Source organism: Felis catus, chromosome A3 (genome assembly GCF_018350175.1).
Source record: "Felis catus isolate Fca126 chromosome A3, F.catus_Fca126_mat1.0, whole genome shotgun sequence".
NCBI classification, from domain to species: domain Eukaryota; kingdom Metazoa; phylum Chordata; class Mammalia; order Carnivora; family Felidae; genus Felis; species Felis catus.
This window is the reverse complement of record NC_058370.1, coordinates 124066065-124078695: the sequence shown is the minus strand read 5'-3', so window position 1 is coordinate 124078695 and position 12631 is coordinate 124066065. Positions and strand designations below refer to the sequence as shown.

At 49.9% G+C, this 12631-nt stretch overlaps 1 protein-coding gene across 11 annotated transcripts in view; it reads left to right on the top strand.

Moving 5' to 3' along the window:
- LOC123384594 overlaps positions 1–12631 on the top strand; it is a 152457-nt gene that overhangs the window by 119090 nt on the left and 20736 nt on the right. For all 11 annotated transcript variants that reach the window (XM_045054895.1, XM_045054893.1, XM_045054894.1 and 8 more), the window contains one exon: positions 2151–2260. In XM_045054895.1, the coding sequence (XP_044910830.1) occupies positions 2151–2260 (110 nt within the window). The remainder of the gene's footprint in view (positions 1–2150; positions 2261–12631) is intronic.

The window sequence follows — 12631 nt, the reverse complement described above, 5'->3', positions numbered from 1 at the left end:
TACTCCAAGTGCAGGAATGGGGGAGAGAGCAAAAAATAAATTCTGCTCAGCAGGCTTTGTAGCAGAGTTTTCTCCCACTGGCCATTCTTGAGACTCCCTCGTGTCCAGCTGGCTGTCAGGGACAGTGACTGTGGTCCAGCACATGGAGAGCCCCTGAGAACTGCAGAGTTGGGTGGTGAGGCTAGGGCAGACTCTCCCTATCCTAGAAAGGACTTGGGGGTCTGAGAGTAGCTCTAGGGTCTGCTCCATACTGGTCCTCCATCCAGTGAGGAAGGCGCTGTCAGCTTAACACCCATGGATTGGGCAACGCTCTGTAAATCCCTCTCTTGGGCTGAGCATATTTGGCCCATTTTGAGCTTTAACTCGATTTGGAAATTTGGTTTGGAGCCAACAGTGGGCCTTAGCCTGGACCTCAGGGCTGCATATAGAATATCTGTCTCCTTGGGCTAGGGACAGCCGGTGTGCAGATGCTGCTTTCTCTGCTCAGAGTGGCTTGCAGCTGCATGGGGAAGTGGAGGTGAGTGGTGGGGATGACTCAATCCAGCTCCCTGGAGGCAGGAGCTATCCAGAAAACTGGCTCCCTGCCTTAACTCCTTCAGCTGATGTCCACCTGGAGAAAGCGGGCACAAGTATAGAGGTGATGGGTGGTGGGGGGAAGAACACATGAGGGTTCAGGAAAGGAAAGGGTCTGAGACAGATCTTGCCTTTGTTGAGCTGATTCTGCTGGAGACAAATACAATCAGTAGGTTTATGAGGCCATTACTCTGTGCCTGCTCCTGCTCTGGGTGTGAGGATGCATGGGACATGACAGTGGCACATAGGGAGGGCAAAGGGCTCTTTCAGGCTACAGGCAGGTGGGTGGCCCCCATTGGGAGTGGCTTGGTCCAGGGGTGACACCTCTAGTGAACAACTGGAGAATATAAATTCGCCTGGAAGGCTCCCCAAACAGCCCTGTTGGTCTTGGCAGTTAGGCCCTGTGCCTTCATCAGGGTCACCTCTGAAGTTCTTAGGGGCCACTCACACAGAATGAAACAGAGACAGCACATGGGCCGCTAGAAGAGCACTTCCCCATGAGAGAGGACCCTTAGCCAAACTTTGGATGAAGTTCTTCAGGTTGTGTGATTTTTGTGTCAGGGCATCTTATTACTGAAGTGAGACACTCCCTGGAGAAACTCGAGCCTGGAACCTGTACTGGGAGGGAGCGCTTTGTCCAGCAGAGACCACAGTTGCTGCTGTGCCCACCATGCTCAGACACTGCAGGCCTTTCCTTGAAGGCTCAGTTGTTATCCTGGCCATGAGACATTAGATGTCTCTGGAAGGTATCCTGGTAAACAAATTTAAGTCAGAAGGGATATGAGAGGTTCGAAGACTCAAATACCTTGCAGAATGGAAGGGAAGTTTGCAGCCGCAGTAGAAGTCACAGAGGCCAATAACCAAAATGTCACTGTGTTACTTGGGAATAAGGGACCAGCCTTGTAGGCAGAGCTACTCCAGACAGAATCAAGAGACTTGTGTGTTCTGTTCTCTTCTAAAAGAGCAGCTGGCACATAGAAGGTGTTCACTAAGTGTTCGCTGGATGAACGAGTACAGCCCTTCTCCACTCCTGGGCCTGTCTCAGCACCATATAGGCTCTGGCTGGAGTGGGGGGCAGGGAGCTGAGAGAGCCTCCAATTTGTGCACAGGTCAAGAGGTGTGGGCTCACCTATACAGGAGCTCATTTGAGAGGAAAGTGCTGTGATGCATTCGTGGGGATTTCTATCACTATTACAGGAAGGCCATCCTCCCTGGGTGTCTCTGAGCACCCCATGGAGAGCATCAGGCCAAGTGGGGAATGCCCTGGACCCTCACCAAAGCTGATGCCAAGCTGGGGCTCACCTGGAGCCAGTGAAACCAAAGCCTCCTCATTCTCTTTGTGGCAAGAAGCTGAATGTGTAGACTTACCAGAACCTTGAAGACTGCTGGCAATAGCACCTGCCTGCCTGTGACCAGGCTACTTCTCTTGTAGATGAGGTCATGTCTATCAAGCGGAGCACTGGTGTGTGCTAAGAGCTGTAGGCCAGGCTGAAAAAACACTTGCTCTTGGCCCTCCTTCTCAAAGGGTCAGAGCAGTCATCTGACCATTGTCACTGAGCCCCTCTCTGCCTCCACAGATCAAGTTGCACTACCCTGGATTTCAAAGAAGGCAACATGGAGCAGGAAAGAGAATTCCAGAAGCAGAGGCTGGCAGTAAGCCTGGAAAGGGTATCCCTGGTAGCTGCAGGTAGGCACCAAGAAGGATGAACCGGGGTATGTATGGGAGTGGTGCATCTGTTCGTGTGTGTATATGTGTGTGTATGTGTGCGTTCCTGCAGATGTGTGTGTGTGCATTCCTGCAGATGTGTGTATCTGTGTACATGTGCATGTGCCTGGTGTCTGTACATAGACACCTGGCAGAGGCCTGCTGTTAAAAGATAAACTGAGGCATATTAAACATTTTAAGGATTTATGTGAGCAAAATCAATTCAAATTGGGCAGTGCCAAACCAGAAGTGCTTGTGAACATGCCGCTGACAGAACTAGTCACGAGACTTTTATAGAGAAGACCTGGAAGCAAAGTAAGGAAATTATTTGATTGGCTATAGCTGAAGTAGTTGCCCTGTTTGGGAAAGTCTCATTGCTTGTGATTGGTTGTCCTTAGGTTTTGCTATCTTAAGCTTGAGGCATTTGCAGGCTGGTTGTGGTTTGCATATGTCAGCTGCTAAAGCATCATCACAACCACCTCCATCTGATGACTTCTGTGTTTAATTAATTTAACATAGGCATTTCTGAGTTTCCTTGTCCCCTGTGCACAATGCACTGGGCCAGGTGTCAGTGTAAGGAATGTGCCCACCTGCCTGTGCATGTACATAGGTTACTGTCACCAAGGGGTGACACCCAGCCTGATGTGGGCACTGGCCAATCAGAAGGGACACTGTCAGTAACACAGCATGACTAGAGTTCGGGCGAGGCCCACGGATCCCTTTAGAAGGGGCTGCAAGGACTGGGACAGAGCGGGGAACAAATGGGGAGCTTGGGCCAGTGGCCATGTACCAACTGGTTCAGGTGTATTTCAATATTTTAATAACCAGTACAGTTTTCTTTGTGCTAATGGTTAGAACACCAGTTCTGCTGACACCAAAAATAAAGTTGGGTGAGTAATTAAGGAAATATGTTCTGGACATTAAAGGGAATGACAGAATCAGATTTCCATGTTAGACGCTGTTGGCTCTAGACAAGTTACTTAATGCCCCTGGAAAATTGGGACGACCATACATACCTACCTTTACGTAAGGTTGGTGTAAAGACAAAACGAGATAACATCAACACAGTGTGCCTGGCACATAGAAGTTGTTAATACCACTGGTGTCATCATTGTTATTATGAAAATGACATCGTATATGTCACCAGATATGGTTTGGGAGACCATGTAGACCTGGATTTTAAGCCCACTTTGCTGTTTATAGCTTGTGAAAGTGAAGCTATTCAGCCTTTCTGAATCTCAGTTTCCCCACCTATAGTCCTCATAGAAACCACAATATGTTACTATGGGTTTGTTCTAATACTATTAACACCATTTTGCACAAAATAATTAGAGATGAATTCCTGACAATGACGATGATAATGATGATGATGGTGGTGGTAACAGGAGGGACCCCTCTGTAGTCGTCAGAACCCAAAGGCCTTTAGAAATCATCTGGTTCAACTGTTTCATTGTACAGATGGGAGTGTTGTGGTCTGCAGAGGTGTGATGTGTGACTGGCCTCAGGCCACCCTGGGGGTAGCAGCCTGAGGAACCAGCTGAGGCATTAGGCTAGTGGGCCTCTAGCTGGGAAGGCCTTCTTCACTTTGCTGAGCCCTGGGCTCTGATGCTGCCCCTTGGACCTTGCAAGATGGTGGTGCCACACACACCTTTCGTTATATAAAATAAATGTGTGGATGTCTGCTCCCATTGTTCATGCACCCTCCCTGCAATTCAGGCTCCTAGTGACTTTGCGAAGAGGAGAGGAAGGAGGAGGGTGTCACTGGGCTGCTTCCCTGCTGGATGCAGCAGCGGCTTGGCTGGCTTGTGCGGGTCTGTCGGCTACACCGGCCCCATCACCTGCAAAACCTCCACTCATTATGAGGCCTGCATAGATGCTGCCTTTAAATTAGTGGCAGAGGAAAAAACCAAGGCGAGGCCAGGCCTCCCCACATCTTGGGTACTGAACGTTACAGAAACTTATTGCTACTTTTGGCGATTGACGAGGTAGGTAAAGGCTGCTGTCCCATGAGATGTTCAGATGGTTCTCAACGAGTAGCAAGTTTCTGAAATCAGATAATCGGATAATAAAAATAGCACGTACTTATACAACATTTCATTGTGTCAGACACTGCTCTGAGCAACTGACACACAGTGATATCTATCATGTTCACACGGACTCTCTGAAGTAGGTGCTATTATCATCCCCATGTTACATATGAGGAATGGAGATACAGTGACCTCAAAAGGCCACATCCCTGGCTCAGGAGGGAGCTGGAATGAGATCTGGGTGGCTGGACCCTGGAGTCTGTTTTTTCCTGTGTCCTCTGTTAGAAGATGGGACTGAAGGACAAAGCTTCTTCTTTCCCCTGGGGGAGATCTGGGCTGAATGCTGGGAAATTGTAAGCGTGGACATTTCTCCCAGCAGAGAGGAAAGCCCTGGAGCTCCACGGTGTGGCTGGGCTGCGCGGAAAGGCACTTGCTCTGCATTCCACGGCGGCCATGTGCAGTTGCTCGGAGAGCCTCTGGGGAGCATCATTAATCATGATGTGGCCCCTCATGGGGACCAGCTGTACCTCACCCAGCCTCTCTCCTCTCACTTGCTAAATTCTCACTGAGAGAGGGGCCATGGCTTTCCTTTGGTGGGTAGGCTCCTAGCATTCTTGAAGGTTTGTAGTTGGGACCAATTCTGCCCCAAAGTTGATCTACAAGGTTTTGCTGCCCCACCCCCCGCCTCTGCCAAGGACCTGGGACCCAGTCACAGGCTACAGGGGGGACCAGATGTGTGAAAGCCAGGCTGGCCACACAGCCAGGAGAGGAGAGGGCTGATGGTTCAGAGGACTGGAAGGGCCCTGCAGGTTGGGGGTCTGGGGTCAGAGAAGACTTCCCGGAGGAAGAGGAAAGACAAGATGTGGCATGTCACTGGGAAAGGCGGGGGGAGGGGGTCCTGCTGGCAAAGCCCTGGGGGCCACATTTGCTGAGCCCTTTTCCTCATGTGTCAGGAGGGCTGAACACCACCCCCCAGTGCAGATTTATTTCTTCATCTCCTGTGCTCAGTTCACGCTGGCCTCTCTGTGTACCCCATGGGACAGGGCCCCAAAGCACATGGTAGGCAAGCTAAAGACAAGTAACCAGCTGGCTCCCCGCTGGGACCTTAGTGCCAGGCAGAACACCTGGAGCAGCAGGCTGGACAAGCCTGGAGGGCTTCAGTGTGGCCTTCACCTTGTCCTGGGCAAGGCTCTCCTGAGACTGCAGAGCCTCTGGATTTGTGTCTAGGCGGGGACGCTGACCCGCCCTGGTGACGCTGCATTGTCCTTCAGGACCCCACCTGCAGCCTAGGCCTTAGGGAGCCCTCAGCCCCCTTCCCGCCCACCCCCTCCCACCACGTGGGATGGCGGAGATGCAGGGAAGTGTCAGCAGGAAGTCTCAGTGCTGACCTGCATTGACCTCAGAGCAAGCACATGGCATTTCCTGGGAGCTAGGCCATGAAAATAAGAAGGCCTCTCCCTTCTCCCTAAGGAAAGACCACAGAAAATTCGGGGTGCCCTCTGTCCTCTTCCTCTTCAGAGTCTGTGAGTCCTGGGGGAGGGGCACTATCAGGAAGCACATATCCTAAGGGATTTTCAGTTTGATTTTCTGTCTGTGGGCAGCTGGAAAAGCCAGTGAGGCATTCCTGTCCCAGTGGGCGATGGATTCCCTTCTCTCTGGCCGAGAGCAGGCCTGAATCCAACCTGACGGTCCTGCCCCAGCCAGGGCGGTGACAGGGGGCGGGAGTGGCTAGATTCTCAGGGGTCCCTGGGCCTGAATTGTAACCTCTCCTGGGGCTGTTTTATATTCTCACCTCCAGGTTTTTATTTTGTTTAGAATCACTCACATTATACTTCAGCACTTAATTCAACAGCCATAGAAAATACTGCTCTTTTTACTTTTTTTCATCTTTTTGACCTAAGATCATGTTGGTGCCAATTTCCTTTAAAATAACTCATTACCTGCGGGCCATTGGCGTGAAATCCCAGCGGTAGCCCCCACTGACCCTCTCTCTGTAATTCCAAGGCCTCCCCTCCCTCACCCTCCCCTTGGGGAGCCTTGGCCTCTGTGTTTATACACTAATGTTTTTTCTCACACATTCATTGTGCGGCTTTCCTTAATTTGGTGTCCCACCGGGTGCCGGCGGGAGGCCACTCAAACATTATGTCAGTGATCTCAAAATTGAACCCCAGGGCTTTCTTCTGCCAGTGGCCGGAGCAGATGTGTGGCACACTTTATTAACTCAAGTACCCACGAGTTGAAAATTTCATTAGTTTGAGGGGAGGGCTAAGTCCCATCCAGAGACCTGGTCTGGACAGATTCTTTGTGTCAACCTGACCCCTAGCAAAACGGATTATTGTTCTAAGTGAGACAAGTGACCTAATGTTCTGCCTGTTACGCACACATGGTCTGTAACCTTTTAAAATATGAGTGTGGGAAAACAGCGCATTCTGCCACATCCCTGACCGCAAATTCCTGACAGGTGGCAGCCAGGCTCTTAGCAACACACAAGGAGCCTGGAATTATCGAGGGGCCACAGTGGTTTCCTTAGGCCAGGTATGGGCCAGGTCAGGAGACGGACGGCTAGGGGGAAGGAGCCCATGGAGGCAGAACCTCGGCCTCCAGTGCCACCCTGTGACAGGCCAGGGCACAGCCTTAGCCTGGCGGTGGGCTGGGAAGGGCCCAGAAGCAGCCCACCTCCCATGCCCCCACGGCATGGGTCATGGGTCGGTCGTAGGCTAGGACCAGGGCTGGGAGCAGTAGCTTTCCAGTAGCACTGGCGGGGGTGGGGGTGGTTAGGGGGACGGAGAGGAGGTATGGGGAATTCTGCCGTGGAATACTGGAGACTGACTAATGGGGAAGCACTGGTTTGTCTCTTGTAAAAAAGATTTACCAAGGCTCCATGCCGAATGTTGGGTGCAGCCACATCCCTGCTGAGAATACTCCGTACAAACCCACCAGCCCCCCTGGGTCCCCTTCTCTCCCTCTGTTCTAAGTGACCTCATGTTCTGCCTGTTAGGCACACATGGTCTGTAACCTTTCAAAACACCAGCGAAGGAGAACAGCATCTTCTGCCACATCCCTGACCACAAATTCCTGTCTGGTGGCAGCTGGGCTCTGTGGAGAGAAGGAAGGACATGCTCAGCTGAGTTCACCTCCTGAGGCCTCCACAGCAAGGTCCCCAGCTGGGGCCTGGGGAGGAAGGAGGGGTGCTCTGACTGTGGCCTGGGCATATGCGATGGTAGGGGACCAAGGTGGGTGAATCACCAGGTTGGCCTGGGAGATACCATCTCCCTGCAGTGTGTGGCTGGAGGAGAAAATCGGTTATAACCAAGGGACTTGGGTAGGGCTCCCAAGGGAGGAGGGCCTGAAGAGGCTTCAACAGACCAGAAGCATGGGCGAAGGAGGGTCCTGAGAAGGAAGGGGACAAGGTGTGGGTCTTGACCGGAGTTTTGGGGGGGGTGCTAACAGGTGGCTAAGATTATCCACAGCACATTTTCTCTGGATTGTGCTTATGGTACAGACACAGCGCAGTTCTTGCGCTGAGAGAGATTTCCACTTAGGTCTCCGGTGGGGCCTGCTATGGAGATGTACCCTTTGATGATCCCAGCTCCTGTAGCTGCATAGGAATGCCTGGAGACCTAGGGACACAGCCCCCAGGCCTGGGCTCGGCTCTCCCCAGAGTCTCTGTGACCTGGCCTCCCAGAGAGCTGAGGAGAGGGCCGCCCTGGCCCCTACCTTCTGACAGACACAAAGCAGAGCTGGTTGTAAAAACTTAATTAAATGAAATATTTTAACAAGAAATTCCAAGAACAGAATGCCCTTCTCGTCAGCAAGCCCTCACAGAAATAAAAGCTGACAGGAAGCGTGTGTTCTGTCCGACAAGAGAAAGTTTCTGCAAGAATCAAGATAGTGCAGGGAGTTGGCCTGAGCTGGACCAGCATGTGAGCCAGGCTCGTTCCTGAAGTCAGAGCCCACAAGGGGAAGGGTCACTGATCTGGGAAAGTATGGACTCCTGAGGATCCTTCTTCCATTCGACGTACCTTCACTGAGCATCTGTCACGTGCCAGGCGGTGTGCAAGCCTGAGTGTGCAGTGCTGTCAGCCCTCACCAGATGCTCCTATGCTTCTGAGAGAGGGATATTTTTATAAGATGAAGAACAGGAGTCTTGGAGGTTATGTGACTTCTTAGCCTTGGGTCAGAGCTGGAATGAGAACCTGGTCCTCATGATTCTCAAGGTCCAGGCTCCTTTTGATGTGACTTGCCCTTTCTACCACAATGGAATTGCTGCCTGGCTAGAAGCAGGGCCACATCCAGGGCTGGGGAATGCCATCATGGCTTCCCTTGGGGGAGCGCAACCAGAATCTGTCCCCAAAGTGGACAGAGGAACCTCATCCCCACTCTGAGGAGAGGGCCTGCAGACTAGAGTGACCCAGGCTGGGGCTGCTTGAAGTGTGGTGGCATCCCAGCCCGTGTCAGGTGGAGTGGGCCTCCGTTGTGGGCAGACAGGTGATCAAGGCCAGAGCTGTCTGGTCTTAGAAGGCTTCCTTGAGAAAACCTTGACTATTGCCACAGAGGGTCAGGGAGGGTGTTTCAGGCACAGGGCAAGGAGTAAGAACCGCCGGAGGCAGGTGGCAAAGCATGATGCATAGTCAAGGGAGCGGGAAGAGCCTTCGCTGGAGGCGAGAGTGGAGGCTGAATCAGTGACTGACTCTCCAAGGAAAACTTGCTCTCATGTATGTGTCCGTGATGATGAGGTGACAGTAAGCATCTCCTGCTCCTCTGTCAGTCTTGGCCTCTGTGAGGAAGATGCTCAATGCATGCATACGAAGCAACTTGCTTGATTGCCCTTGATTGGTTATTTCCCGGACTGGAAGTATTTCTGTAACAATTGAACCAAATCCTTCTTGCTACAAGGTGGGTTTACCACATACAGGCTTCCAGTAGCCTCAGTAGGACTTGGCTTGGTACCAACATGACTATGGGTGAAGCACACTCCATAAAAAACGTGAAATTGGCAACGAAGATTCATTTTAGGTACAATGGTTCCCTGGAGAAGAGGAAACTGCTTTCCAAGAGCATTACCCACCAGGTTCTCATATATTGTAAATTTCAAATACACTTTGATTTATCAAAGTGAATACCCAAATCTTATTTAAGCTAGTAAATGTGTATGTAAACTGAGGCAAGGCTGTGACTGTCTCAGAAATCAGCTTACAACCTAGGTGACTTTTTTTTTTTTTTTTTGCAGCAGAAAATTGCCTGCAAATTCTATCCTCTACCATCTCCCATCTGTTTTCTTTCTTTAGGCACAGAAAAGGAATAGGCAGAGAATGTTCTACCAGGAACTTGAATCCCCAGGACCCAACTCTTACAGCGAAACCAAAGACTTTACTAATTTCCCCTGAGCAGGGTTCTCATCGTGACCTCTTAGGAGGAAGCAAGTACACGGGGGCCTGCCTTTACCAATCCACTTTGTCCCAGGAAAATTGTGTGCAGAGTTTTTGACAAGAAGATTCTTTAAAAAAACATGGTAGGATGAGTCATTGCCTTGTTTTATTTGTGAAGAGTGAAAAAAATTATTTTATAGCTGGCTGCATGCACTTGGAACCTGCTGGCCTAAAAGGAAGGAAAAATGTTTCCTAGTAAGAAAACTGCTTGTTTTTTTCTTAAGTGAAAATAGGTCAATGGGCCTGTTGGTTATAAAACATGACACCCCACCCCCTTCCTAGATATAACCACAGAAGAGTTGAATTATTTCTCTTTCCACAGTGACAAGAGTCTTCCTCTGCTAGGTAGGATAGACAGGGTTTGAGGACTTGGGGAAAGTTAAAGGGGTGGACAGAGAGAGTGAGAGACCTAGACAGAAGCACATGGCTCACAGGACAGCCATGTGTTAAGAAACCTTAGGAAAGCATGTGAAATGGGGCCCAACTGGTTTATTCAGATGTTAAAGAGGAAGATCTTGAAGGCTGGGTAAGTTGGGCACATCCAGGCTGCCAACACTTGGTTACAGAGTAAGTTTTAGGCTTGCATTCTGTGTATATAGGATTTGCTTAAAATAGGACACACTGTGGTCATATTCAGGCCACAGTTTGTCAGTATGGGGAGGACCCTAAGGGCAGTGCCTGCAGTTCACAGAGGCAGTTAGGTCAGGAACAGAGATGGAGCAGGAGCAGGAGCCAGGCCCCCTGACAACCATGGAGGAACTTCTGAGTAGAGGTCTCCCCAGATACCGCCAACTGCCCCACTGGCTGGATGGAGAACTGGGAGACTAGATTTCCACTGGGGCTTCCCAGGACATGGAGGGGTGGTCAGGAGGCAGGAGGCCAGTTCTTGGGGGGACAGGGGCAGTTCCAGGGCTGGGAGCAGTTGTAGAGGAAACAACGGGGCAGTTTTGCCTCACCACCACCTTGAGCAGCCACCGGCAGCTCAGCCTCCTTTGGAGGACGTGGATAGTCTCTCTTTGAAGGACTCATGGATTCTAACTCCTTCCTCCCACCATCCAAACGCTTTTGTGAGAGGAAAATGTTAGAAATAAGCCCAATCAACCCTATCAAAGGAGGGACCCAGAGACTCACAACACACTGAAAGGAGGCTTTAATCAACATTCTTGCAAGAGTGGGTGTCAGACAGGCACACCTGGGGCAGTTTCATCAGGGAGCCTATCTCCTAGCATGCAAGTCCCGCCCCTGGTTCCTCATTGGCTGAGTACTACAGAGGTTACAGCCTTACCCAGAGGTCCCCTATGCCCATGTAAGGCAAAAAAAAGTGGTCTGACTGGAACAGAAGTACATTCCCTGAGGCAACACAGAGACTTTCAGTCCCTCCTCCCTTTGTTGTTTGGCGCATGCTCATTGCAAAGCCCAAGAAAAACCAGCCCTCGAAAGGGAGAGGGGAAGAACCGGGAAGAGAAATGTCTAAGGGTTTGGGACTCCATTGTGGGGAATGGGGAGGGTTCGTACCTATTTCCAATAGGTTGTAAACCTATTGTTAATTAGACAGAACAGCTTTTATTTGATATTTCTGAAAATGAATCATCTCCCTTATTTCTCACAGAAAAGCCTTCAGTGTCACTTCCGAGAGATGGTTAGTCAGTCTACAAACAGTGCATGCCAGTGCTGAGTGAGTTATTTCACAGGACTTCATAGAAGGGAATGATTGCTTCAGCACACTCGGTGGACCCCCAAGAAGGGCTGGGCCCATCTTCTCCCCAGCCAGTAAGGTAAAACTTAAACGAAAACTGACAAGGCCTTAGCGGAAGCCCATTGCAAATGGTCTGGTTGATTTCAGGGTTTGGTCTGGGGCAACAACATGGGGCAGCAAGAAATAAGAAACCAATGCAAGTACATGGCCCGGGTGTGCTTTAGAGATGATTGGAACAGCCTTTGAAGGCTAAGAGACATTGTTTACTGGGCCCTGAAGGATTTTCCCAGTATGCATAAAAGAAACAGCAATACAAGGAGATGAGAATCCAGTCCCTGGATCCTCAGGCCTTCACACTTGGCCATCACCATCTTCCCTGGTTTTCCAGCTTGCAGATGACAGATCCTGGGACTGCTTGTTCTCCATTTACTATGTTCCCATAGTAAATTTCTCATACCCTGTTGGTTCCATTTTTCCTGGAGGACTCTAATATATGTTTCCTTTCCCCTGCCCCTCTCCACCAGGTATAACCTACCCTGAATTTGAGTTGATCATTCACTTTCTTCTGTTTTTAATGTTTATTTATTTTGAGAGAGAGAGAAAGAGAGCACATGAATGAGAAGGATAGGGTCAGTGAGAGAGGGAGAGAGGGGATCCCAAGCAGGCTTCATGCTGTCATCACAGAGCCCAAGTGCGGGGCTCGATCCCACAAACTGTGAGATCATGACCTAAGCTGAAATCAAGAGTCAAAACTGACTTAACTGGCTTAACTGATTGAGTCACTCAGGTGCCCCTATTATTCACTTTCTTTAAAACTATAATCCTAGAAAACAAATTATGTGGTTTTAGTTGATTTTAACTTTATTAAAGGGGTATTGTGCTGTGTTTAATCTCCTGAGACTTACCTTTCATTCCATATTGTATCTGCAAAATCCTTTTAAATAGTTGTGTATAATTATAACTACACATCATTCATTTTTACTTCTGCCAATAGGACACTATTAATTTATCCACTCTCTGTGTGCCAGGCACTTGATATACATTATCTCATTTAATCTCCATTACATCCCTCTGAATGAGAGGAAACCACTTTCTACTACTGCTCTGAATAGCTCAACCTGTTCTTCCATTTTAAAGGTGGAACTAGAAAAACCAAGTAACTTTCTTGAGGTTACAGAACTCATGAATGGTAAAGCCTGAA